Source organism: Plecotus auritus (genome assembly GCF_963455305.1).
Source record: "Plecotus auritus genome assembly, chromosome: 4".
In the NCBI taxonomy this organism is placed as follows: Eukaryota; Metazoa; Chordata; class Mammalia; order Chiroptera; family Vespertilionidae; genus Plecotus; species Plecotus auritus.
Window position 1 is genome coordinate 46,658,745 of NC_137775.1, and position 26,071 is coordinate 46,684,815.

The 26,071-nt window shown below is 39.6% G+C and overlaps 1 protein-coding gene across 1 annotated transcript in view; it reads left to right on the top strand.

Annotated features, from left to right (window-relative positions):
- ASCC3 (activating signal cointegrator 1 complex subunit 3) overlaps positions 1–24,674 on the top strand; it is a 288,876-nt gene extending 264,202 nt beyond the window's left edge. Inside the window, exons 38-42 of the mRNA XM_080665788.1 lie at positions 15,449–15,600; positions 17,730–17,877; positions 21,065–21,271; positions 23,172–23,347; positions 23,443–24,674. Of these exons, the coding sequence (XP_080521914.1) occupies positions 15,449–15,600; positions 17,730–17,877; positions 21,065–21,271; positions 23,172–23,347; positions 23,443–23,590 (831 nt within the window). The 3' untranslated portion in view covers positions 23,591–24,674. The remainder of the gene's footprint in view (positions 1–15,448; positions 15,601–17,729; positions 17,878–21,064; positions 21,272–23,171; positions 23,348–23,442) is intronic.
- The last annotated feature ends 1,397 nt before the right edge of the window (positions 24,675–26,071 follow it).

A 26,071-nucleotide genomic window follows, 5' to 3' on the forward strand; every position in this document is an offset into this window, starting at 1 on the left:
AAAAACTCTGTTAGCTTTTATGGGGGCGGGGAGTGGGGGGAGTTTACAAATAAAAAGTATCAAAAAATAAAGTGACTTGTCTAAATTTTCCTAATGTGATGGCAAAGCTAGAACTGGTGATATGTGCCTGTTGTTTTGATTAGCTCTCTCCCTCACACTGTCTTTTATCAAAGGATAAAGGAGTTGTTCAGAGAAGTTAAATAAACTAAAGGTGATATGTTGAGGCAGTACATATGGAGACCAGTACTCTAAATCCTGCCCTAATATCTCTGATCTTTTCTAAAAATTCCATAAGTCTTTACATTAAAATCATCTTTATTTACATGAAAAACTACCTAAATGCAATACTAAGCTAAATCATATAAGGATCCCATTGTCCTATAAAGATGAATTTTAAAATTGTACTTGTGGTCTAGTCAGAATTTGTTTTAAAATATGAGAACTTCACAGGAATTTCCACTTTTTTTAAACTAAGAATTTTTAAATTAACCCCTCCTTTTCATTGTGTACTTGAATCACCTTCTGTTAATTACTCCAGTTCCCTCTTCAACAGTCTGTCTATAATTACTTTAACCAGTTTCTAAGAGGGACTTGTTGATATGATTGATATTTGTAACTGCTTTATTATATCACTCTACAGTATCCAGTTGATACGCTTTTTGTTTTTTTTCTTTTGTATCAACTGCTTATGATTCTTCTTGAGGATTTTATATTATGCTAGATAGACCATTAATTAATCATTTACTTCCCCACATTCTTCCCTAAAACTACAATAATTGGAAGTAATCGGGGAAAGGTGAGACTGGAGATACAACCATAGGAGAAAGGAGAATGCCAACAGAATTACAAGATGACCCTGTAATACATACTATGTGCACACTAGAACAACCTATGCATAGGTTTAGTATTAAAATACACACACACACACACATTTTATGTTCCTCTTTCTTTCTTGAAGGTTTGCCTTCTCTGCTCAGGTTGGATTATTGGCTTCTTTCACTGGCTTCACCACCACCATTAATGAGGAATCCTTGGAGGTAGCCTTTGTCCATCTCACTGATCCTTTTCTGAAAATCTTCAAACTTTTAGTAGCAATAGGCAAGCTCAGAGATTCTTTGCCCCGAGATATGGAACTAGCAACTCCCCAAATGATAGCAGACATCTTCTCTTTACTATTGAGGAAAAGTATAAAGTTCTATATTCTACATAAAGGAACATATTTATACAGATTGAATTCATGTTCCATTGCCCTAATGGAAATAGGCAAAAGTAAACTAGGGGACCTGCCTTAATAATAATTTATGTGATTTAGTGCCTGAAAGGAAGATCTTTAAGGAGCTATGTTATGATAGTTTCCTCTGTTTTATAAATTCTTGTATCTAACTTTAATATAGAAGCTGTTATTTTATACTAATGTCCCAGTGTACAGATTCATGCACATTGAAAGGAAATTAATTAGAAGAAATATTTTAATATCACTATTTACCCTATCTCTATAATAGAAGTGTCAGTCAAATTCATGGTTGACAATGACAGATTGAAACACATGTGTGATTGGCGCCAGCGAGAGCTTTATATGTATAGATAAACTTGCTTAATTAGACCTGCTTTCTGTTTTAGCTAAACTTTTTCCAGCCCAGTGAAGCACCCCAACTTCTCTTTCAGGTAATTGTCAGCAACACAGAAGTAAATATCAACACGAAGCAGATTATTATTGTAGATCATGCAGGGAGAACAAAGGGTAAAATATTTAACTGCAGCAGTGTTTGACTATATTCTGTGCAATGAGAAAACCTGAAGTCGTTTTCAAGTTCCACCATTTCTTACTTCTTTTCAGTCAGGTCAAGTTTCTAAACTTTCTAAATCTCCGATTTTCGGCTAATGAAAAGAAAATAGGATTCTACCGAGTCTCCTATCTACCTACTCCGGGACTTCAGTGAGGATCAAATGAGATGAGGCAGGTGAAAATGCTTCACAAACATTTGCTTAAAGTGTAAAATGTTTGCACCTGGCTATAAAGCAAGTTGGGTTCCTGAGCTGAAGAAACTTCAAGGAGGCTATTCGCTAGGGAGAGGAAGCCAGGCGTTGCTACGTGATGTCATTACCCAGCACCCACAGTGACCGTTTTTGGGCTGGGCTGGGCTGTGGGCTGCATTTTGCACCATGGGGTCTTGGCAGCATTGGCTGCAATTTGGTGGGGTGTCACTCCAAGGTGGTGGTGGTGGTGGGGCCTGTGTCCCACTTGGGGGAAGCTGAGTTGGTTTGTCAGCGCCAGGTCTGTGGTGCCATTTATTTTTAAATGGCCAGTGCGCATCATGGCAGCTCCTGCGTTGAGCATCTGCCCCCTGGTGGTCATAGCTACCGGTCAGATAGACACTTAACCATATATATATATATATATATATATATATATATATATATATATATATATACACTAGAGGGCCGGTGCATGAAATTCTTGCACAGGGGTGTGTGTCCCTCAGCCCAGCCTGCACCCTCTCCAATCTGGGACCCCTCGAGGGATTTCCGACTGCCCGTTTAGGACTGATCACGGGCAGTCGGACATCCCTCTCACAATCCAGAACAAATGGCTCCCAACTGCTCACCTGCCTGCCTTCCTGATTGCCCCTAACTGCTTCTGCCTGCCAGCCTGATCACCCCCTAACCACTCCCCTGCCAGCCTGATTGATGCCTAACTGCTCCCCTGCCCGCCCGATTGCCCCTTACTGCCTTCCCCTGTAGGCCTGGTCACCCCTAACTGCCCTCCCTTGCAGGCCTGGTCACACCCAACTGCTCTCCTCTGCAGGCCTGGGTCCCCCCCAAATGCCTTTCCCTGCAGGCCCGGTCACTCCCAACTTTCCTCCTTTGCTGGCCTGGTCACCCCTAACTGCCCTCCCCTGCAGGCTTGATTGCCCCCAACTGCCCTCCCTTGCAGACCTGGTCCCTCCCAACTGCCCTCCCCTGCTGGCCATCTTGTGGTGGCCATCTTGTGTCCACATGGGGGCAGCCATCTTGTGTGTTGGAGTGACAGTCAACTTGCATATTACTCTTTTATTAGATAGGATAGAGGCCTGGTGCACGGGTGCAGGCTGGCTGGTTTGCCCTGAAGGGTGTCCCAGATCAGGGTGGGGGTTCCCTTGGGGCATGGGGTGGCCTGGGTGAGGGGCCTGTGGTGGTTTGCAGGCTGGCCACGCCCCCCGGCAACCCAAGTGGAGGTCCTGGTATCTGGGATTTATTTATCTTCTATAATTGAAACTTTGTAGCTTTTAGCGGAGGCCAGGGCTGGCCAGGAACTTCACTTCCTCCATCGCTGTGGAAACCCAAGCCTCCTGCTCGCTCCGTGGCCGCAGCCATTTTTGTTGGGATTTATTTATCTTCTATAATTGAAACTTTGTAGCCTTGAGCGGAGGCCAAGGCCAGCCAGGGTGTGCGGGAAGCTTGGCTTCCTCCATTGCTGGGGAAACCCAAGCCTCCTGCTTGTTCCATGGCCGCAGCCATCTTGGTTGGGTTAATTTGTATACTCGCTCCTGATTGGCTGGTGGGCATGGCATGTGTGTATAGCGGAGGTATGGTCAATTTGCATATTACTCTTTTATTAGGTAGGATATTCCGTAATGCCCAAGTCTTTTTGAACTATTGAGTTTTGCTCTTCTCTTTCACAGATGAAATAATATGTAGTTCATCTCCTACTCAAATTAATGTTAATATTTTCTAATAAGCTTGATCAATTGTCATAAAAAATGCTAGTCAAAAAATAACTTTAATAAGCTGCATAAATAAAGGCAATTTGTATACTTTTCTCCATTTAGAGAACCTTCTTAAATTTGCAAAATCAAATCCCTAAAAGGTTATTGGTGGTGTTATTGTTTAGCCCAAACTTCAAAACAATAACTTGACATTTTTATCTTTATAACAGTATCGAAAAAACTTTTAAAGTGTATTACATGTAAAATAACTAGTACTATAAATTTCTAGAACCCACAACTATTTTGAAAAAAAACATTGCATCTTCAACCTATTTTTTAAAGTATGTTAATTAATAATGAGATACGTATGTATGTACATTTTAGGATCTGAGAATAGGAAAAATCCAATAAGGGAAGCAAAAGAAGATACGATTATATGAATATTTCTTATTGGCTCAATTCTTTTAACTGAAAAATACTATGACTGTATCTGGGTCTATATTCCCATTAACAAATGATTCCCATTTGTAGTAGATTAAAAGCATAGAAATATTTGATAATGCCAGGAGATAGAGCTGCCATGGAGAAAGGCTAATGTAACCTTTGAGGAATATTTACCTATGGGTGCACTAAGCACAGGCTCTGTGGGTTGTCAGTGTATTGAAGAATGTCAGTGTCAAGTAAATGAACAAGTTTTAGAATCATAGAGTCAAATACAGTTACCAGTGAAAATAGTCCAGATATTACAGAGCTTAACAAAAGGAGTACTTAGTCAAGTCCTTAGTCTAATTCTTGTTAAGAAATGTTTTGATACAGCAAATGGCAGATAAAATTTTCTATGTATTCTTCGGAGAATCCTTTCATATTTTTAAATGCTTATAGTTAGACTAAATGAACAGACTACCTTTACGTGGAGAGTATAGCACAATAAGCTTCAGAAAGCTTCTTCAAATTATTTTGAAGAAAAGATAGATGGGTTATAAGTAAATAATTTTTAGACTTCCAAAATTGGATTATACATATTTAGCAGTCCACAATTTGAAGAGTTAATAACTGCAACTCAAGTCTTTAAAGAATCCTAAAATGAAAATTACACTATTAAGTTTTTAAATGTATCTCTTTTATAAGTATGTTTCAAGGAATATTAATACTATGAGCATACATTTGGCGGATTTTGTACCATGCAAGGTATGCTGGAACCTTATCAATAACTATTTATAATGTCACTGACTCTTAAGGTGACTTGGGCATAATTCTTGGCACATAGTATCTCTCAGTATGTCATGGGTGAATGGGATGAATAAGTTGTTCACCTTTTCCTATCTAGTTCTTTTTTAGGAGAAGATTGAGAAGGGCAATTTATTATGTGTAGCTTCTCATAATGTTTTAAAGATTATCTGCCAAGACTGAATTGTCTACCAACACATGTAGTCTGTTGTAAACATTAGTGTGACCTTATCAAATTCATAGAGGCGGGGAAGTCTAATTCAGGCTGTGGTCCTGGTCAGGCTGCCAGGAGCTCATGTCTTGGCATAGGAGCCTGATGAAGTTTTATTAATGGGTGACTATTTAAAAACAAGTAATTCTAAATGAACTTAATCCTGAGTGATTATTCTTCCAACTCCAAAGGTCCACACTAGAGTGCAGAATCATCTTCTAATATCAAAGCTATGTTTTAATTCTAGAGAAGAACACCCAAAACACCACCTAAAACAAAGCACCATTCCCCATTTCAGAAGCAACATGGAGCTGATGCATTTAGCATTTTCAAAACTAACACAAATATGTGGATTTTGAGGCATTAAACACCTTTACTTTTATGGATTTATAGATAATCTCCCTCCAAGGACTGTAAAATAATTTGGAAGGCTATTTCCCCCAGGGTGACTCTACCTGTAAGCTTTTGTAAGACAATTGGTGATGGTTTATTGATGATATGATGCTATTATGAATTACTTCTACCCCCAGCTCCTCTCCTCATACCCACATAACAACCCTTTTCCCGGTTGGGGCTGTAGGAAATGAGTAATGCTTAACCCATTTGTGTGATCAGTTCACTTAAGCAGCTACTGTGAAATGTTAATCACAACTTTAATTTGTACTGCATTAGCATTTTGATTAACTTGTAGGCTTGCTAGCGCACTTGAAGCGCTTTTACTCATAGTTACAACTCGGAAATGACTTTTTGATTAATTAAGTTTGTTAGACAGCACCTGAGCTTCCTGAATGCTAACCTTCTGGGGGTAAAAGTTCAGGAGAAAGTTCCTGTGAACAACTGTTGCTATTGAAAAAGATTCTTATGAACATATTTATAGCATTTTAATTATTGACAAAATATTGGGTCATTATTTACCACTGACCTGAACCTTGAAAGGAGTGTGCCTTTCTATTAAGAAAGCTTTTTTCAGGTTTTCCCATCATCATAAAACTGCTGGGAGCTCTTCAACTAAGTAGTGCATTTATTTCCTAGCAGATGTCTAACAACTAATGTTTTAACAGGCTGCCTGGGATGAATTTCCATAGTTGTTTTTTTTTCTAAACTTTCTATTTTATAATTTTAGATTTACAGAAAAGTTGCAAAGATAGAACAGAGTTCCCAGATATTCATACCCAGTTTTCCTCTATTATTAACTTATGTTAACATGGTACTTTTGTCATAATTAATGAACTGATATTATTATTAACTAGAGTCCATATTCATTCAGAATTCTCTAGTTTACTTAATGTTATTTTTCTGTTCTAGGGTCTCATTTCAGATACCACATTACATTCAGTTGTTATGTCTCCTTAGGCTCCTCTTGGCCATGAATTTCTCAGACTTTCATTGTTTTTATTATCTTTTCATAGTATGTTGCTCTCTCAAGACAGTCTATATATAACAATTTGTTTTTATAAATTAATTAAAATCCTTTTTTATCATTCTAGACTAAATAAATCTACCTCTTAAACTCTGATAGTATATTATCTTTATGTCGCTTAATTTGAACAGAAGTAGCACCATTATCTAGTCATTTCAACCTTTGTCATTATCTTATTTTCACGTGATTGTTGTAACTCCTACACTATCACTACATACTTTAGGATGGCTCTCGGGAGATGTGAGGAAAAGGAAAACAGGTTCCTTGAGAGGGAAGAGGAGAGGGTGCAAGTCATCAGAATGCTGAGAAGGGTAGAGAGGCTGGACCTCCTCCCTGCCATTTCACCAAGACACACTGCAGCCAGTCCTGAAGACACTAAGGACTAAGTTCACATACTATTTCTTCTTGTGGTGGGATTTTTTGTTTTGGGTTTCTTTTTATTAAAGTATAGTTGACATATATTATTTTCAGGTATATAACATAGTTATTCAACATCCATATACCTTATGAAGTGATTACCAATACAATTCTAGTAACTTTCTGGCACTGAACAAAATTATTGCAATATTATTGACTATGTTCCCCATGTTGTACATTACATCATCATTCACAGACTTTTAAAACTGAAGTTTAGAAAACTTTAATAATGGACCTTAGACCTACATCTTCTTATCCACCTGATAACATAACTCTTGATGTACAATAAATAACATAGCTTTTCTTTGTGTGGCCTAAGCCAGCAATTCTATTTCCTTGCAATGAAGTTATGTTAATTTGGTGGTCACAGTGCTCAAAGTTTCTGTTTTACCTTTGGATTATTTAAATCCAGAATTCAGATGTGTGTGAAAATATATTTAATGCCTGTATATCAAATATTAAGATGTAGTTATAACCAAATGATAGATTCAAATTAATTTAAAATTTTGTTTTTCAAAAATTGTGTTGATAAAATTAGTTCAGACACATGATCAATTAAATGTATAATAATTTGTATGGAGTTTGTATTCTTCTGTTATGTAAGGGAAGAGCACAGATAAATCACTTTAAACCCTTCTTGAAGGGTGTATGTAAACTAGAGGTCCAGTGCATGGATTTGTGCACCAGTGGGGTCCCTTGGCCTGGCCTGCGGGGATCAGTGGATCTCCGCGCTGCCACAGCCCGGCCTTACCTGCCAGCTCATCGGGCTCCAGCCCGCTGTCCGCATCGATCCTGCACAGCACAAAGTAGTGAGCAAAGCGGCAGGTGCCTGGGGAGGAGCCTGGGCTGGGCACTGCACCACTCCCACTCATCCTGGTCCCACTGCACCTGCCCCTGCTGGAGCTCAGGCACACAGGGGCAATGTCCGCGGGAGATGTTCACACCTCTGCAGCTGCACTCACCAGCCATCAGCCTGGTGTCTGGCGCCTGTCAGCTGAGTGGCGCTCCTGCTGTGGGAGTGCACTGACCACCAAGGAGCAGCTTCTGCATTGAGCGTCTGCCCCCTGGTGGTCTGTGCACATCATAGCTACCGGCCTGTCGTCCTGTTGTCTGGTCAGCCAGTCATCTGGTCGTCCAATTGCTTAGGCTTTTATATATATAGACTAGAGGCCCGGTGCATGAAATTTGTGCATGGGGGGGCGTCCCTCAGCCCGGCCTGCACCTTCTCCAATCTGGGACCCCTCGGGGGATGTCTGACTGCTGGTATAGGCCCGATCCCACAGCGACCAGGCCTAAACCGGCAGTCGGACAACCCTCTCACAATCCGGGACTGCTGGCTCCTAACCGCTCGCCTGCCTTCCTGCCTGATCGCCCCTAACCGCCTCTGTCTGCTGGCCTGATCGCCCCCTAACTGCTCCCCTGCCAGCCTGATGCCCCTAACTGCTCCCCTGCCTGCCTGATCACCCCTAACTTCCTCTGCCTACTGACCTGATCGCCCCTTAACTGCTTCCCTGCTGGCCTGATTGTCTCTAACTGCTCCCCCCTGCCAGCCTGATCTCCCCTAACCGCCTCTGCCTTGGCCCCTGCCACCATGGCTTTGTCTGGAAGGACATCTGGAAGATGTCTGGAAGATGTCCAGTCTAATTAGCATATTACCCTTTTATTAGTATAGCTCATTCAGAAGTAGTAGAATACAGGGTAATGAGTCATGATGAAGTCATAACTTTATCATTTTATCCATATAAGAATGAGGTCTGGGATGTGTATAGTTTGTGTACTTCTCTTTGTTTTTGGACTCTCCCTCTCTCCTCATCCATCTCTCCTTCCTTCTTCACTCTTCCCTCTCTTGCCTCTCAGTCAGACATAGGCAGACACACATACTACCCCATTTCTACATTTCCTCTGAAATTCCTGAGTTGGCTAATTCTTTTTATTTCTCCAGTAATTAAGGTCTGCCTCCTTGCATCCCTCCAACCACATCTTTTCAGATTTCTGCTTCTTTTATCCATTTATGTTTTACTATCAGTGTCTGCAAAATTTCTGTTTCAACTATGTTCTAGATTGTAGATCTCTTTCCTCACCTTCCTCAAACACCCATTCATAGTCTTCAGCTCCATCCTTTCTCTCACAGTCATCATAGTGGCTTCAACATATCCCTTTTCTACTTCCTAATTGCATGTATCCCAAACCATTCCACTCTAATAATTACTATATTCCAACCACTTTAGGCACCACCTTCATGATATCACCCTCTGACTCTCCTCTCTGACCACAGATTCTGTACCAGTCAGCTTAACTGAACATTTCTGTTACTCATTGGACCTGGAACCTCTTATGCTTTCCTCATCCATTAGTTCAGTCCTTATTCACTTGCCACCCTAAACAGCATTGGCCCTAGAATTGACCTTTTCAACAGTGATGTCACCAGTAGGCTCAAATCTGTCAACTCTCTGGATTCTCTATCAACATCTGAATTATCTGCTTCAACACACAAATTAATCATAATCATTATTGCCAGAAAAAATCATAAAACATTACTAGTTGCTTCTCTAATTTCCAATTGTTTCTAATTATTTCTATAATATTGCTTCAAAGTCATGCTTTTAAAACTCACTGTTGTGCTAGTTTTTAGTTAATTCCCCACCCCAGTACTTTTCCATATCTTTTCCTTCTCCTTTCCAGTACACCTTCTCCCAGCAAGAAACATCACCACCTCCCACTTACTGAGATGATTGAGATCCTGTAATATGAGTGCTATCAACGTCCATCCTCTTCACCCCAAAGCTTCTCTTTCTCTCCAGTGATGCTCTGTGTGAGGTCTTTGGGGGCTAGCTGAAGCCCCTCTTTTCTGGGAAGCCCACACAGCCTGGCAGCAGAAACCTCATCTTCCTCTGATCCCAAGAGGGTCTTTTCTGTCTGCAGCTGATTCTGTGCTTGGTATGTGCTGCCTTCTTTTTTGACTTAGGTTTTCCTGCCTCTGACTTCAGAGATACTACAGTCCACTTGGAAAGATAGAAAGTGAACTTTATAAAAATAAGTAGCAATAGAATATGAGTATATTGGCATTTTAGTGATGAAAGATTAAAGCGTACAGAAGATAAACACAAGCCTAATCAAACTCCTTGATTTTTCAGATGAGAAAAATGAATACCAATGGTGAAGTGATTTGCCTAAAATCTTACATTTAATTTAAAGGCACAATACTCTAAGCCAGCCGTGGGCAAACTACGGCCCGCGGGCCGAACCCGGCTGTTCTATCCGGTTCTCTTGCTCTCCCCTCCGCTCCTTTACTTTAAATTTATATTAGTTCACACAAACACTCCATCCATGCTTTTGTTCTGGCCCTCCAGTCCAGTTTAAGAACCCATTGTGGCCCTCGAGTCAAAAAGTTTGCCCACCTGTGCTCTAAGCTGTCAGGCCAAGTTTCTTTCTGGTATACAAAACCATCTTCAAACCGGTATCAGGTGTTTAGTAGGAGTTATCCATCTGTTTCTACTTCATCCAAACTTTGTCTTTGCTTTAAGCATTGTCTTGTCAGGAGAGCTTCTCAGAGTTCCATTTTACCTAGTAGCACATTTATCATAGGATCAGCTGTCTAATATAGGACCTCCTGGAATTTCATACAACCTTCCTTGCATCCTTAACTTTATAGGTAGTACCTATACTGGTTAAAAGTAAGCACTTCAGAGTCAAGCTCCCCATAATTTAAATCCCCAGAATTTAAATTACCAGACCTGTATAAGTGGGTATAGTGGGGATTTAGGCAGGTGTGTTTTTCTAACCACTCTGAGCCATAATATATTCATCTGTGTAATGAGTTTAAATTCAATAACTTACATTACATGGTTATCAGAGGGTTTGACAAATAGTACACATTTAACAAATGACCACTCTAATCATAGTTGTTTCAGTAGTGCCCTGAGAGAACCTTAAATGCCCTCACCTCTTTATCCTTCCCCACCCTCACAGTTCTCATCTCCAGGTAATCCCCACTCTGCTGTCCTCACTTCTGCTCCTAAGCTGCTCATTTTAACGCTTCTGGCTGCCCACTTCATATGCAAAATTTCTAAGTTTGTACTCCTAGCCCATACTCTCTCTCCTGAGCTCATTTTTACCTGAACCTCTCATGTGGCTTTATAGTGGCAGCTTAGTTAAAATATGTTCAAAACCAAACTCATCACCTGCTCTCATAAATGACAGCCCCACAGTTTATGTTAATCATGATAAGGTTTTAATTGTAGTATCCTATCTAATAAAGAGGGAATATGCTAATTGACCCTCATGCCGTTGCAAAGATGGTGGCACCCACAGCCAATAAGGAGGGAATATGCTAATTGACTGCCCCACTCTCAAAGATGGCGATGCCCACAGCCAATAAGGAGGGGATATGCTAATTGACTGCCACGCCCTCAAAGATGGTGGCACCCACAGCCACAATATGGCGGTACCCAGTCCCCTCAGCCCATCTGGGGTGGCAAGCAGGCCTGGCCACTCTGCATGCCTGCCTCTGGAGTCCCCCATTCCCCTCAGCCCCCCAGCCACCCTGGACCAGCCTGAGGTGCAGGCAAGCCTCGGATGGCGGCTGCACAGCCGCCCAGGGCCGCCCAAGGCATAGGCAAGCCTCGGATGGCAGCTGCACAGCCACCCAGGGCCACCCAAGGCACAGGCAAGCCTCGGATGGCTGCTGCCCAGCTCCCAGGGCCGCCTGAGGCTCAGGTAACCAGGGCCAGCTGAGGCTTGCGCGGCCGGCAGTGGCAGCATCAGAGGTGTGATGGGGTGTTGCCTTCCCCTGATCGCTGGGTTGCCTCCCGCCCCTGAGGGCTCCTGGACTGTGAGAGGGGGCAGGCCAGGCTGAGGGACCCCCCGCATGCACCGGGCCTCTAGTAATTTTATAAATGAATACAGTATTATAAATCATATTTCCATCCTGTCACAGCTGGACATGACAAGGAATTAAAAATGATTCCAACTTAGTAGGAGAAAGTTTCATGTACAGAGTCAGACCCATCCATTTGGCCCCAATAATAGTACTTAGACTCATATTAGCTTTGCCTGGGAGGTAGCAGGCCAAGTAGAAAGTGGATTAGCAGTAAACAGGGACTGCATATTTGCTTCATGTTAATGCTAAGCTGGTAAAAATGTCCAGTTATTTCTCCTCAGTATCCTAAAACAAGCTTTTGTTGTTGCGTATTCTGTATCTGTAAAGGACTTTGATGTGGCCTGGAGAACTGAGCCATGATCTCTAGCTGCTATCAACACCAGCCCCACTTTAGGGAGGAGCATATGCCTAAGGAGCCTTATCTACCAGGAGGACTACCATAAAAGATAGGCGACACAGGGAGTCCATCCCAGGCTCAGGCTGCCAGGACCACCCATTTACATGGACCATCCCTTGGCCTTAGCTCTGTCAGGTGTGTACCTGTGAACAATGTCATGGCTTGCCCACTCAAACTGAGAACCAAGCCCACATCCTTCAGTTTGGCCAGAGCTACAGGGTCTGTCTTTGGCCTTGTTCCCTGGCTTTCTTCTAAGTGCACACCTCTCCTAACGAATATTCTGCCTGTTCCACGCCCTGTCCCAGCCTCGCATGCCCTGCCCCCTGAAGCCCTGTGCTACTCAGTGCAGAAATCAACACCAAAGGGCCCAATAGAGGTCCCTATTAGAACGAGTGGATTGTTTTAGGGTGTTCTTTTCATCATAGAAGAACTTTAAAAATAGGCAGTTGTTTATTGACATCTGCTATGTTCCAGGCAGTAACATAAGGAGGTATAGTACCCCTATGTCTTCTAAAAATGAGAAATCTAGCATGATAGAGTTAGGTGATTCCCCAAAATTTACACATAGTAAGTGGGACAAAATTGGGATTTAAACCTGTGTCCATCTTATATCAAAGCTTGTAATTTTTTCCCCTACACTCTGTTATCTTTGGGAGATGCACAATAATGTAGGCAGAATGTTGTTATAATTGTTGTAATGGAATTTTTACTAATAAAAAGTATTTCTTGAGTGCATTACGCCAAGAGTATAGTGACAAAGAATATTTCCAGATTCTTGCTGTCAAGGAGTCTATCGTTTAAAGGCAGATGGGACAGTGGTGGGATGTGGCCTATGTCAAGAGTGCAGACGCATAGGAAAAGAAGTGCCTGCAACCCATCTGGAAGAATCAGGAAGACTTCACAGGAAGGAGCAGCATTCGAGCTAGACGAAGGATGAATAGGCATTTCCTAGGTAGATGAGATGAAGGAGCAGTAAGGGCAAAAAGAGAACATTAAGAGCAAGGGCGAATGTGGGACACTGTCAGTCATTTAGTATAGGAAGGGGCACGTGGGATGTGCCAGGAACAGACTCATCAGAGGTGTTGACTGGCATGCAGAGAAGCTTGTTAGCTTTTGTCCTCTACACAGTGCAAAGCCACTGAAGTAATGTAAGCAGAGAAATAACATGATCAGTTTTATTTCTTTAAAATTTACTTTGGTAACAATATAAAATATGAATTGAAGAATTAGATGAGAATGAGAATAAAGGGGTTTTTATAACATTTCAGGTGATTTGGTGAGGGTCGGCACTGAGGCATTGGTGGGACAAAGAAAACAGGACAGGCCAGGGAGTGATTGAGTAGAGAACTGAGAGTCTAAACGGTTGGCTTACCACATTCAAGTAGTCACAGAACCTTTTATCGTCCCAGATTCCTGGTCTCCCCACCTGCCTTTTCTCTAAATGAAAACAAGATAAATAATAGTTTCCAATTCACAATACAAATTCTCATTTACTTCATGTAAGCAATCACTTTGCATGATTTTTTACATTTTCACATCTGGGTCATACAATGAAAAATTGTGGGGAGCTCTCATAAATTTTATGAGATCTTTCAACTTCATCATGAAAACTTCAAAGTTAAAAACATATGGTCCCTCCATCCAACTCTTCTAGTATGTGAGCCTTTGGTCTGGAATTTATTTCCAGTCAAACTGTAATGTAAAATCACAAGTAAAATCACCATAGTTACTCCACATTACAACTTCTAACATCATCATGATTCTGGATTAGATATAATTATTCATTTCTCCTTTCCTTTGCTGTTCCCTCAGAGAACTCAAGAGTTGTGACTTGTGAACTAATGCTGTTTTTATCTGGGTGGTTTTCATCATGACCTGCTTGTCTCATGCACTTCAAAGAAAGGCAGAGTGTTTTAATCAGCTCTGCAGAGAAACAGGAAAAATAGAAGTAGATTTCCCCTAGATTTATGAACATGTATGTTTGTACATGTAAACACTGCTATACACACATATACATACATATGAATATGTTTATTGTACCAACACTCAGGCTTTATGATGTATAATTAATGGACTCATGGGTGCTCAAGACCAGTTTGCCCATTCCGACACATTAACCATGATATCCAGAAACATTGACCCGTTTCCCTGGGATGTATATGAAAAGACCACAGATTGGTTTAGCCAGATGCTCTTAAAACTATTTGACATTCTGTAAATTAGAGAACATAAAATAGGAAATCCAAAACTTAGAAGAAAAAAAATATGTCTGTCTCAATAGTACTAAGTAGTATGGCAAATTAATTTTACTAAAATAATATACCTTAAAAATTATTTCTAAAAATATGCTAATAGATTTTGTACATTTGATAAGTATTTTACTGTTGGTAAGATATTTACTATTAATATGATGTTAAGCATGTACTAGTACATCTAATTTCTCTTACCTTCATCTCTTTATTTCCCAAAATAAGAGAGGACTCTCCTAAAACTATGAAAAGTAGCTGCCTTGGATCAGAATACTAACGTCTGTGTCTTTAAGTCAGCATTCTCCGGAATCTAATTTAATTGAAATAGCTTTGCCTGTGTAAACATCTCCTTTGTTTAAATAAGATTTCACTGTTTAGTTTTGCCTTAAGCAAGTGCAGCATTTGTTTGTCCATAAAACATTAGATTAAATGTATAGACTAATATGAATAGCTTCTCATCATTTCAGTGTATCACTGGCAGTGCCCCCTTTGCTAGCATTTGGTGTATTGTCTTCTTTGGAGAGAAAGTAAATTTTTGGCAAGGAAACCTCCTATCACCTTACCATTATTGATTTTAAATTTGGGAAAGACGGATTTACTATTTTAATGCAGCTGTTAATGCTGTTAAATACGGTGAATGATATAGGTATTTGCTCTCAAAGTACACTGAATTTTTCTCTTTGTTTTATTGTGTACCAGTGTTATCTGGCTGTCATTGCTGCCCTAAAAAATCTAAAAATTTGCACTTTGTAGGAAGTACTGTACTGTACAATAAATGCTATAGGAGATTGTTCCCTTCAATCCAACTCTAGTTTATTTTCTGGTTCCCATTTTCATTATATATTTAGGTGTAATGCTTGGGAAATTTTGTGTGTTTGCTTTTTGTTTAAGCTGATATCAGCTCCCGGTGGAGAGGGCCCGTGTCATAGTATCCTTGTAACTTGTGCATTTTTCCTGATCAGGCTATGCTCGATGTGGCTGCAAACCAGGGATGGCTGGTGACTGCCCTGAACATCACTAACCTGGTCCAGATGGTGATCCAGGGTCGGTGGCTGAAAGACTCTTCTCTTCTCACAATACCAAACATAGAACAGCACCATCTTCACATTTTCAGGTAATTGTTTTAATTATCAATGTCATTGGACTTTAAATTTCAAAAAATTTATTTTCTTTATATGTGTGGTCACTTGATTTTCAGGTTGTGCCTAGAATGTTGATTCCTCACAGAGAAAATGCCCTCGCTTCCCAGAGGGAGATGTGGCCTAGTGATGCAACATTCTCACTTGGAATTCGATCCTGTCCCAAGCTGAACCGCAGTTCATTTTAACCTCCTAGTAAATTGTTCTCCACTTGCAACATTGAATGCATTTCTATTTTAACTGTGTTTATACCTTTACAGTACCAACCTTTATTTTAGAAAATGCTAAACTACTTTGTTGTCTAAAGCAAAATAAATGACCAATTTCTATTACTTCAGAATAGATTTGAAGAATCTGAAATCCATAGTTCAAATGTAAATTATGCATCTACAAAATGTCCAAAACTGGGTAGTTATGGATACTAGCAGTTCAAGATATAACCTGTGCTTAAAAGATGAGTCTATATTATCATCAAGTTATTTACCCTTAGTTCCTATGTACATGGCTATAAATACTTAAGCAAGGAAAAGAGCAGTACACATTACAAGCAAGGTTGGCAATGTTTAAGTGAAAATTTTTCTTTCACACCAGCTCAGAGACACGTTGCAGCCAACACGTGGGTTCACAGTCATGTAGACCAGCAGAACAGTCTGACTGAGGTCACTGCCATGCACCCTCTGCCCCTTGTCAGCCAGACTAGGAGTGGCAGTCATTTGAGACATCTAGATACAGGTGCCAACCAGCACCTCAGCCATACATGGGGTCTCCTCAGGAAAGTCCCTCAGTTTGTCTCAAGTGGGTTCCAGGGCAGTTGTTTCCGTGATGCTGAGTCCCCACCACGGGCTCTCCCTTGGAAAGCAAAAGGCACATTCAGAGAGTGAGCCGCATCAGCAGCTGGTGGCATGAGGGGGAAAGCAGATAGCTCATATGTCTGCAGCTCAGTTTCGGGAACCCTTCCAATGTGGTGCTAAGAGTTACAGGAGTTGGGTTTCAGTAGTAAAGCAGACACCTAAGGGTACTTACCCAACACAGCACGCAAGCCTGTTATGGAAGCTGCTGGGGCCTAGGAGATTTGGTCTAGTTCTTACTGTCACCCCGAAAAATGCTATATTGGTATATTTTTAATTATATGTTTCTTTTTGCTCTATAAACAGCAGATAGGGAATAAGCTGAAGGTGCGCTACATTCTTGGGGATCACCACTATTTATATTGTAAATCTCAAAGATTCCCAAAATGTACTTTTTTTTAATCTTAAGTTCCCAGCTATTTACAATGAAAACCTATTCAAGTGATTACATTAGAGTCCTTTGCCTGCATCCATTAAAAACATGTCAGGGCTCCAGTTCAGCCTTGAACCACATAGAAGCATTGGGGCGCATTAGTGCTTTCCTGTAGAAGGACACCTGCTGCCTCTCTATTCACCGAGCTCAGATATGATTTACCCATTTTATGTAGTGCTAGTGATACTAGCTTGGATTGACAATCTTAAAGAATGTAGGCTGGCCCTAACCAGTTTGGCTCAGTGGTTAGAGTGTCGGCCTGCAGACTGAAGGGTCCCAGGTTCGATTCCGGTCAAGGGCATGTACCTTGGTTGCGGGCACATCCCCAGTAGGAGGTGTGCAGGAGGCAGCTGATCAATGTTTCTCTCTCATCGATGTTTCTAACTTTCTGTGCCTCTCTCTTCCTATCTGTAAAAAATCAATAAAATATTTAAAAAAAAAAAAAAAAAGAATGTAGGCTGGCCCTGGCCAGGTGGCTCAGTTGGTTGGAGCATCCTCTCATTCACCAAAAAGTTTCAGCTTCTATTTACTGTCAGGGCACATACCTAGGTTGTGGGTTTGATTACCCATTAGGGCACATACAGGAGGCAACTGATCAATGTTTTTCTCTCTTCCCCTTTCTCTCTCTCTAGAAATCAGTGAAAGTATATCCTCAGAGGAGGATTTTAAAAAAAAGAATGCAAACTGATTTTGTCACTTACCAATAACGGCCTTTTAAATAAATGTTTTTTAAAACTATTCAAATTTTATAAGCCATCATTGTCAGAAAATCTCATTAGTGCTACAAAAGAATGATTTGGTTGGTGTTGGTATTATTTCTTAGGAAATGGAGCCCAGGTGTGAAGGGCCCACGTGCGGGCGGCCCTGGCTTCATCGAGTGCCTTCCTGAACTGATTCATGCCTGTGGAGGGAAGGAGCAGGTGTTCAGCTCCATGATAGAAAATGAGCTGCCGGCCCCAAAAATGAAGCAGGTAAGGCCTTCCATGTTTTAAAGCTCCTTTACTCTGGGAATTTATGCCAGGGGTTTTTTAACTTAGAGCATTGATTATTGGAGTCAGACTCACCTGGATTTAAATTCTATCCACCATTTACCAGCCATGATTATGAATATGAAATAACACACCTGTCTCATGAAGTTCTTGTGAAAATTAAGCAGCATGTTTTTATGTAAACTGCTTCATGTAGTTCTTGATATAGAATAGGAGCTCAATAATGACATTAAAAATAATGACAGTATCAGTAATTAGAAGGAGCATTGGCATTATCAGGAGTCGTTTCAGTAGCTGGCTGAGAAAAGTCTAAGACAGCTTGTCCTTCACTAAGCTGCGTGACCCAGGAGCACCCCTCGCCCCTTCAGCATAGTCTCTCTTTCTTTATGATTGACTATATTTTCAATGCAGTTCCCTCGGTTACTTTTTTATGCCCCCGCACTCATTTTAATGATTTTAGTGTAACTGGATTCTAAAGTATTCCTTCAAATAAACTCGTCATTTGTATACCATATAACTTAGATGGAAAACTAAATCTGTGTTGTAAAAAAACAATATAAGTCATCTCTCCAAACTATCTTTGGAAAGGCCAAAAATATGAATGAATGATGCCAGAAATATTTGGCATATCTAGACCTTTAAGTCTTAAGCAGTTTTACCCTAAACATGTCAAAGTAAGCATTCTGGATTTGTAACATAATTAACACACTGACTTGTAAATGCAGGTATTAAAATAAAGAAACTTCTAAACCATGTCATTTTTTCCCCAGTAGGACTGATTTTTGAACAAGACTTGGAAAAAGTGTAACAGGCATTAAAGTCTGATTGTTCAATTTCTGTTGAACCCAAAATTGGCACCAAAAACTATTTAAATATTCATAATAAGTTCTTACCTTTCTAACTAAATTACCATCAAAATTATGAATAAAAACAATGTATTTAAATCAAAACAAGTCTTCTATTAGCAACAAAGATTTCTAACATAGCATGCATTGATTTTAAGCCAAGTTTTAGATGTGATAAAAAATTAGAACATTGTTTTAATTAGTTCAGGGAGAACTCAGAAGTAAACTTACTTAATTTATTTGCATAAATTGCCATTCTGTTATCTTTAAAACCAAATGCAAATTGGCTCAGTCTGATATGATGATGGTTATTTGGCTCAAAAGTGCTTCAATATGCAGAGCAATCTGGTGTTGGCTCTGCAGTGAGGCGATCCCAGGTAACATACAAATCCTGAATTATTCCAGAAATTAGTATGTTTAAAACATCAATTTAAGTGCTAATTGCAGTAGTAATGAGAAAAGGCAGGACGACTGTGAGATTTGCATCTCCCACCCCATCAGTATGCCTGGAACGGCTGCTGACTGGCAGCAGATTTGGCTGCTAATTAAATAATTGTATGCATGGCAGTGCTCCTGCCTGATTCAATAGATGAAGATTAATCCTCAGATAAATATGTTTGGCTGGTATTGAAATGTCTTAGCAGTTTCTGTAAAAAATAGCTCATGTTTTATATACATATGTGCGTGTGTGTGTACACACACATACACACCCAACAGATATTTCTGTACACACTGAGAGTGAAAAATAATAATAAGTGCTATAAAAAGAACACCTATGTATAAAAGCCAGATCCAACTTCTATAAAGTAAAATCCCAGTGTTTTGCTAATAATTGAAAACATATATTGGTAACTAACCTAATGGTACATTAAACAAGAAATATGTTACTTGTGTTGTCTCACAAATTTAAAAGCCTTATAGAAATTGTGTATTGAAGTGTCTCCTTGGTCACTTTCCACTCTGGCCAGTGTCAGTGAACATCAAGTGGTACATGCAGCTTCTAGATTCTGGAATTATTGGTTCCATCAGGGGAGAGGCCATCATTTGTTACCTTGAAGCACAGTGTAAACAATTCTGTGGCTTGACTATTTAAATATCTATTCCAGACATAATTTCAGAATCACATGACAAGTTATAGGATTGGATTAGATTGAAAATTTGCATTGGGTTTACTTTTTTTTTAATTCCTAAGGGGTAGTTTGACTTATCAGGGCTACTTTATTTCAATTAGGTATGCTCATCAGCACTAAAGTCTTAGCAAACAGGAAATCAAAGCTTGTAAGCAAATCTGTGGTATATGTTAATGAAATAAAAGGAAAATCAAAATTAAAGTATTCATGTACTTTTAAAAACTAACATAGACGGGAACTGATAAAACAGCCATTATATTGAGAAGTTTTCTTCACTGATAGTGCCACATAATTGTAATTGATAGGAAAAGGTGACAATTATCTGAGGACATCAAGTTTATTTTGTTACTTCCTCCTTTCTGGAGACTTAGAAATCCACTCATTCATTCATTCTTTCTATGATGATGAACAGTTACTATTTGCATACCGATTTCTCACAAATATCATTCAATTTAAACAATAAGAATAAGATTGGTATTTTTTACTCCTTTAGTATGTGTCATTTTAATCTGTATTCTCAATATGATGCCATATATATATATATATATATATATATATATATATGTTCTTAGAAGGAACCCTGAACTTATAAGGCCCCTTATGACATATAGGCATACAGAAATGTTTTTCTTTCAGAATAAATGTAGAGTATGGACCAAAAAAAACCCCATTTTGTACAATAAGTGGTCAATGGATGTTGCTGACTGACATCAACAATTGCATCACATTTTTTGTTACTTTTATATACCCAAGCAATGCTCTCTACCTTAGAAGTCACATAAATATTAGAATGGATGCTTCTCTACAACAAACCACAAACCAGCTCAATGACAAACATTTTCAAACTTATTTTTAGTATAGTCAGTAGTCACTCAATATCTAGGAGGGATTTATAATAAAGTGGTCCCAAGTTTAGATAATGATTAATTTTTTTAGTTGATTTTAAGAGGACTTTAAACTACAAAGATTAAAAGCACACTATTTTTGAATACAGTAAGTACAAGAAGAACTGAAAAATCTGAACACAAGCTATGGAGTGTGTCAGTGTTGATATCCTGGTATTAATATTGTACTTTAGTTTTTGGAAATGCTACCATTGGGGGAAACTAGGCAAATGTTACATAGGTTCTCACTGCACTGACTCCAGACTTAATCAAATTAACTTCCTTTATTATATTTTCTTTTTTTTTTCAGGCATGGAATTTCTTATCTCACTTACCAGTGATAGATGTTGCCCTAAGTGTCAAAGGCTGGTGGGATGACTCCGAAGGACACAGTGAACTTTCTATCACTACTATGACTTCAGACAAGCGAAATGACAACAGATGGATCAGATTGCATGCTGATCAGGAGTATGTGCTTCAAGTCAGCCTGCAGAGAGCCCATGTTGGGTTCCACAAGGTATAGTGTTTGGTTTCCATTCTCAAATGCTTCACACCAGACACCAGCGTGTGCCACCCCACATATCTTTTACCTTACTAATGCATCCGTGTCATTCATGAATCCCTCTTTCTCAACTGGCCTCACTCAGTTCTCCTCATGTGCCAGTGTTCAACCCCAGAATATCGACTTTACATGATGGTATGTTGCCTGGGGTGCTGTTCTCAAAATATGGGCCATAGACACAGTCCAACAGAATTTCTCAGAGTGCCTTCAGAGTGCAGATTCCTTGGCCCTCCTCCAGACTGTCTGCATCAGCAGCTCAGGAGGAGGGATCTCAAAATCTGGACTTCTGCCCATCATCCCAAGATGACTTTTTAAGGACATTAAAGTTCGCAAAGCACTGCCCTGGAAGCACTTCGTTCTGTGGGAACCACGTTGGGCTGGATGCAGATGACAGCAAAGCTTTACCACCTAGCTCCATGAATTTGAATAAGACACTAAGCTTTTCTGTGCCTCAGTTGCCACATCTGCCTCTTCCTCCCTTAAATGCATATGAGAGGGCTTTGTCAGTGTTCATGCAGGCCAGAGATGTACAGTATTTTTATTTATAATTACTGTACTCTTTTCTGTTGCCTGTGACCATCAAAATTAATCATTTGGTCCTCTGAGACTATTAGTGCTCGCATGTGGCCAGATTGGGTTTTGAAATAACCATAATAATTGAAATAAAGAATTTGCCTTCGCTTGGGCCAAGTGGAGTTGGGGGCTTTCCTGTGCCTGGGATAAGCCCACAGGAGTGAGGCTGTAGTGCTTCAGGACTGTCTTCTGTTCTCACACATAGCCTGGTGAGAAACTTTCTCCTGTTACAACATCCCTTCAGTAATGTGCCTTCAAGTCCCACCTTGTTTGATTTCTAATTCTAAAAATCAGTCCCTGTGAGTATGAACTGATTGGCCTCTGGCATTTCAGAGGCTTTAATATGAGAATGTCTAGATGAGTTAGTAGATCCCAACTTACAAAAAAAATAATAATCATACAGGTAAAATTATGGGGAAAAACCTATGACTTTTTTTACCTTAATATTGCTACTTAAAAATTAGATTCAATCATGCCAAAAGAAACCCTTTTAATTTTGTTTGTAAATGCTGGAAAAATACATTATTCTCCATGCTCTCTTTTAAAATGCCTTAAGTAAAACATGTCCCTCCAGAATCTTGAATGAAGCCTGATTGGGAGCATGTCATTATTAATACATGTCTTTATTAGCACTTTTTATGCCATGGAGTCATTGTCTTACAGATACACTAGAATAATCATGTATTTTGTATTCTCGATCTAAAATCAAGTGCTGTCAATATGGTGACATCTAATCTTGGATAGTGGTGATTAATATACCTTACAAATTGCTTGGCTTATAGTTTTTCATTCATTGGAGAAAGTACTTTTTAATATTCTATTGGAATGTGTTTTTATTGTGTGTGAATATTAGTCTTGGATGGTGTAGTGCTTATTTTTTTGAAGTCTAGAATCTAGTCTCAATTGCCTTTTTTCCCCCCAAGTATCAGTTTCTTGTGAATACGTCTTTGGAAGATTTGGTTATCCTGGTTATATCTCAATTTGTTCATCTTCAAATTGTATATTAATATTATTTATGAGAATTTACTAAATTAGTGTCAAGATTCAGGGCTTTCTGTTCTAACTGAACCAAAATATTCTGGTGATTATAGCCACAAAGTAGTATTTTGAGGATCTTAAAAAAAGATAAGTGATAGGATATCCAAGACACTGAACCAGAAAATTAAAAACATCCCAGATAGATAGATTGAAATGTATAGATTTATGGCCTTTTAATCACAACCAAATGGTATAGAAAGTCCAGAAATTATTAATGCTTTATCTTTTTCTTGCTGGTTTACAGGGAAAGCAAGACAACCACGCAATTGCCCCTCGGTTTCCCAAATCAAAAGATGAGGGATGGTTTTTGATATTAGGAGAAGTGGATAAGAGAGAACTTATTGCTTTGAAAAGAGTAGGGCATGTTCGAAATCATCATGTCGCTTCCATCTCCTTTTACACCCCAGAAGCACCAGGAAGGTAAGCAGAACCTTACCACCAAAATTCTGAAAGAATGGAATATGACTGTGATTGGCAAGGGGGTTTGATATCTTTGTTCTATTTTTCTATTGTAGGTATATCTACACCCTGTATTTCATGAGCGACTGCTACCTTGGCCTAGACCAGCAGTATGACATTCATCTCAACATCACACCAGCGAGCATTTCTGCACAGGTCAACGAGGAGATCTCCGATGCCTTGACCGACCTGATGGTGAAGTAACCCAACCCCAGCAGTTATTTGAAAGAAGTGGTTAAGGAGTCTGGCTGTTTAGTCACCTAGACAGAGTCAAATTACTTGATGTTTGCCTTGGTGGAATCAACTTCTGACCTCAGGACACCCAGGAAATTGACAGTAGCTGCAGTCAGTTTCAACACAAGTTAACTGCGGTGGCCTTTTTAACAAATGTTGCCTTTTATAATGTTGTCTTCATGGAATTTCTTATATGTAAAATCAATACTCCTGTAGGAGAATCAATTTATGTATATTGCGATTATTATATAAGAATTATCAATCAAATTTTACGTTGCACAGTGTACTGTTTACAAGAATATTAGCTTCTTTTTTTTCTAATGAAAACTACACTATACTGAGACATGACAGTGTTAGAATTTGTTGTGACAGATTTCTAACCCTGCAGCTTAAAGTATGTGAGATAACCTGTATGGTGGCACACAATGTGTCTCGTTAACAAACTTTATACTTCGCCACATGTAGAAATAATTTCCAGAACTTATTATAGTCATAAATGTTAATAATATATGAGGTAAAATCACATTACAGAGCTCAATGATGAAAACAGAATATACTGACCTTAGAAAATGTAGATACTGTAACTAGTGGAAATAAAATATTTAGATCGCCACTTGAAGACAAGCTGACTCAGTTATTCCTATGCTTTTTCTCCATCATATTACTTACTCTTCTGTTCTTAATTCCCTTCTATGCCAAAACTTCACTTCCACTTTTTTTCTGATATATTTATTTATACAAGGAGAGAAGTATAGTGTGATTTGTGTTGCATCATGTACAGACCACTCTTTGACTTTACCTTCTTCAGGATGGCTCCGAGGCAAACAGAAAATTTTCAACCCCTACAAGTAGGTTTTCACCTGTTGTAAAGGAAATTTTAAAAGGCTTTCTGAAACTAGAACATATTGCTTGTGTTTACCTTCTTCTCCGAGGAAGGGGGAGAAAGGTTGAGGGAGGGAGTGAGAGAGGGAGGGGAGGGAGGGAGGGAGGGAGGGAGAGAGAGAGAGAGCGAGAGAGAGAGAGAGAGAGAAAGGAAGAAGAAGGGAAGGGAGAGAAGAAAGAAAAGGAAAGAAAGAAAGAAAGAAAGAAAGAAAGAAAGAAGGAAGGAAGGAAGGAAGGAAGGAAGGAAGGAAGGAAGGAAGGAAGGAAGGAAGGAAGGAAGGAAGGAAGGAAGGAAAGAAAGAAAGAAAGAAAGAGAAAGGGAGAGAAAGAGAGAGAGAGAAAGAAAGAAAGAAAGAAAGAAAGAAAAAGAAAGAAAGAAAGAAAGAAGAAAGAGAAAGGAAAGAGAGAGAGAGAGAGAGAGAGAGAGAGAGAGAGAGAGAGAAATAAGTAGTATGTGGGTACCAGGCATTTACTTCCCAAAATTAAAGCTAAATAACACCAAGGTCATGAGGTGTCTGAAGTTCACTTCATGTAAAGAGGTCTTCCTGCTTGTTCTTTGGCAGTTTATTTCCTAATTAAAATTCATACCTTAGCCACTTACTTCTCCAGTCCATAACGGAACCTGAGGAGAAACAATTTCGTAGTCTTTATGTTTATCAGTGCCATTCCTTTTAGAGAGCAGGTAGGTTTGGGGAGCTGGAAGATCTGTTTCGCCAGACATGACACAGGGCCTGGGACCAATAAGAAAGAATTTCTGTTATGTCCATTACTGAAAGGAAAAATGTTACTAGTTAAAATTAATCTTAAGTCAAAAGCGATTAGTTTACAACAAGCTGCAGAAGGCACTAGTAAGGCAAGGTACACTTGCATGGAAATGTTTACCTTATAACAATAAGTGACCAATGCTATTTGCATTACTTCAAATTTCTAATGTTAAGTGTACATTATAACAGGACAGGTGCCAATATAATCAGATTAATTCCATATTCCTGTTCAAATTCCTCTGGAGTTTATCAACTCTATTAGAAGTTCCAATCAGATATGTATTCCAAGTACTATGTTGAGTATTTTGATACCCACATGAATCAGAGACATGTCTTGCCCTCAAACAAGGCAGCCTGGTGATGAAATAAAATGTAGCTAACTATAATAAAGTAATTGCAGCAGTGAATTATTATTCAGAAAAATAATTTAGGGATATCTAGGCAGTTAGAATTGTGAAGACAGAGATGAAAGAAGAGAATTCCAGGTAGAACAGTAACAAGCTGTGAGTAGACCCCAGCCTAAGGTGTCCAGTTAGTCTGCATTTTCAGACATGAAAGGGAGTGACAGGTGAGAAGGATGAAAAAGTCTGTGACATGACCTTGAATTAGAGGGTAAGGACTGCAAATCTCATGTGCATGCAATGAAATTCTTTGGCAAGGCCCCAGAGAAGATTATGACAAATTCTGAGAGTAGGTCGGGGAATCAGTGGAGACATGAAATAGCCTACTCTTGTAGAGATCCCAAGTACTCTCAGACTCACCAAAACAGGCTACTTACCCAACCTTCTTATGTCAACATAGGAAG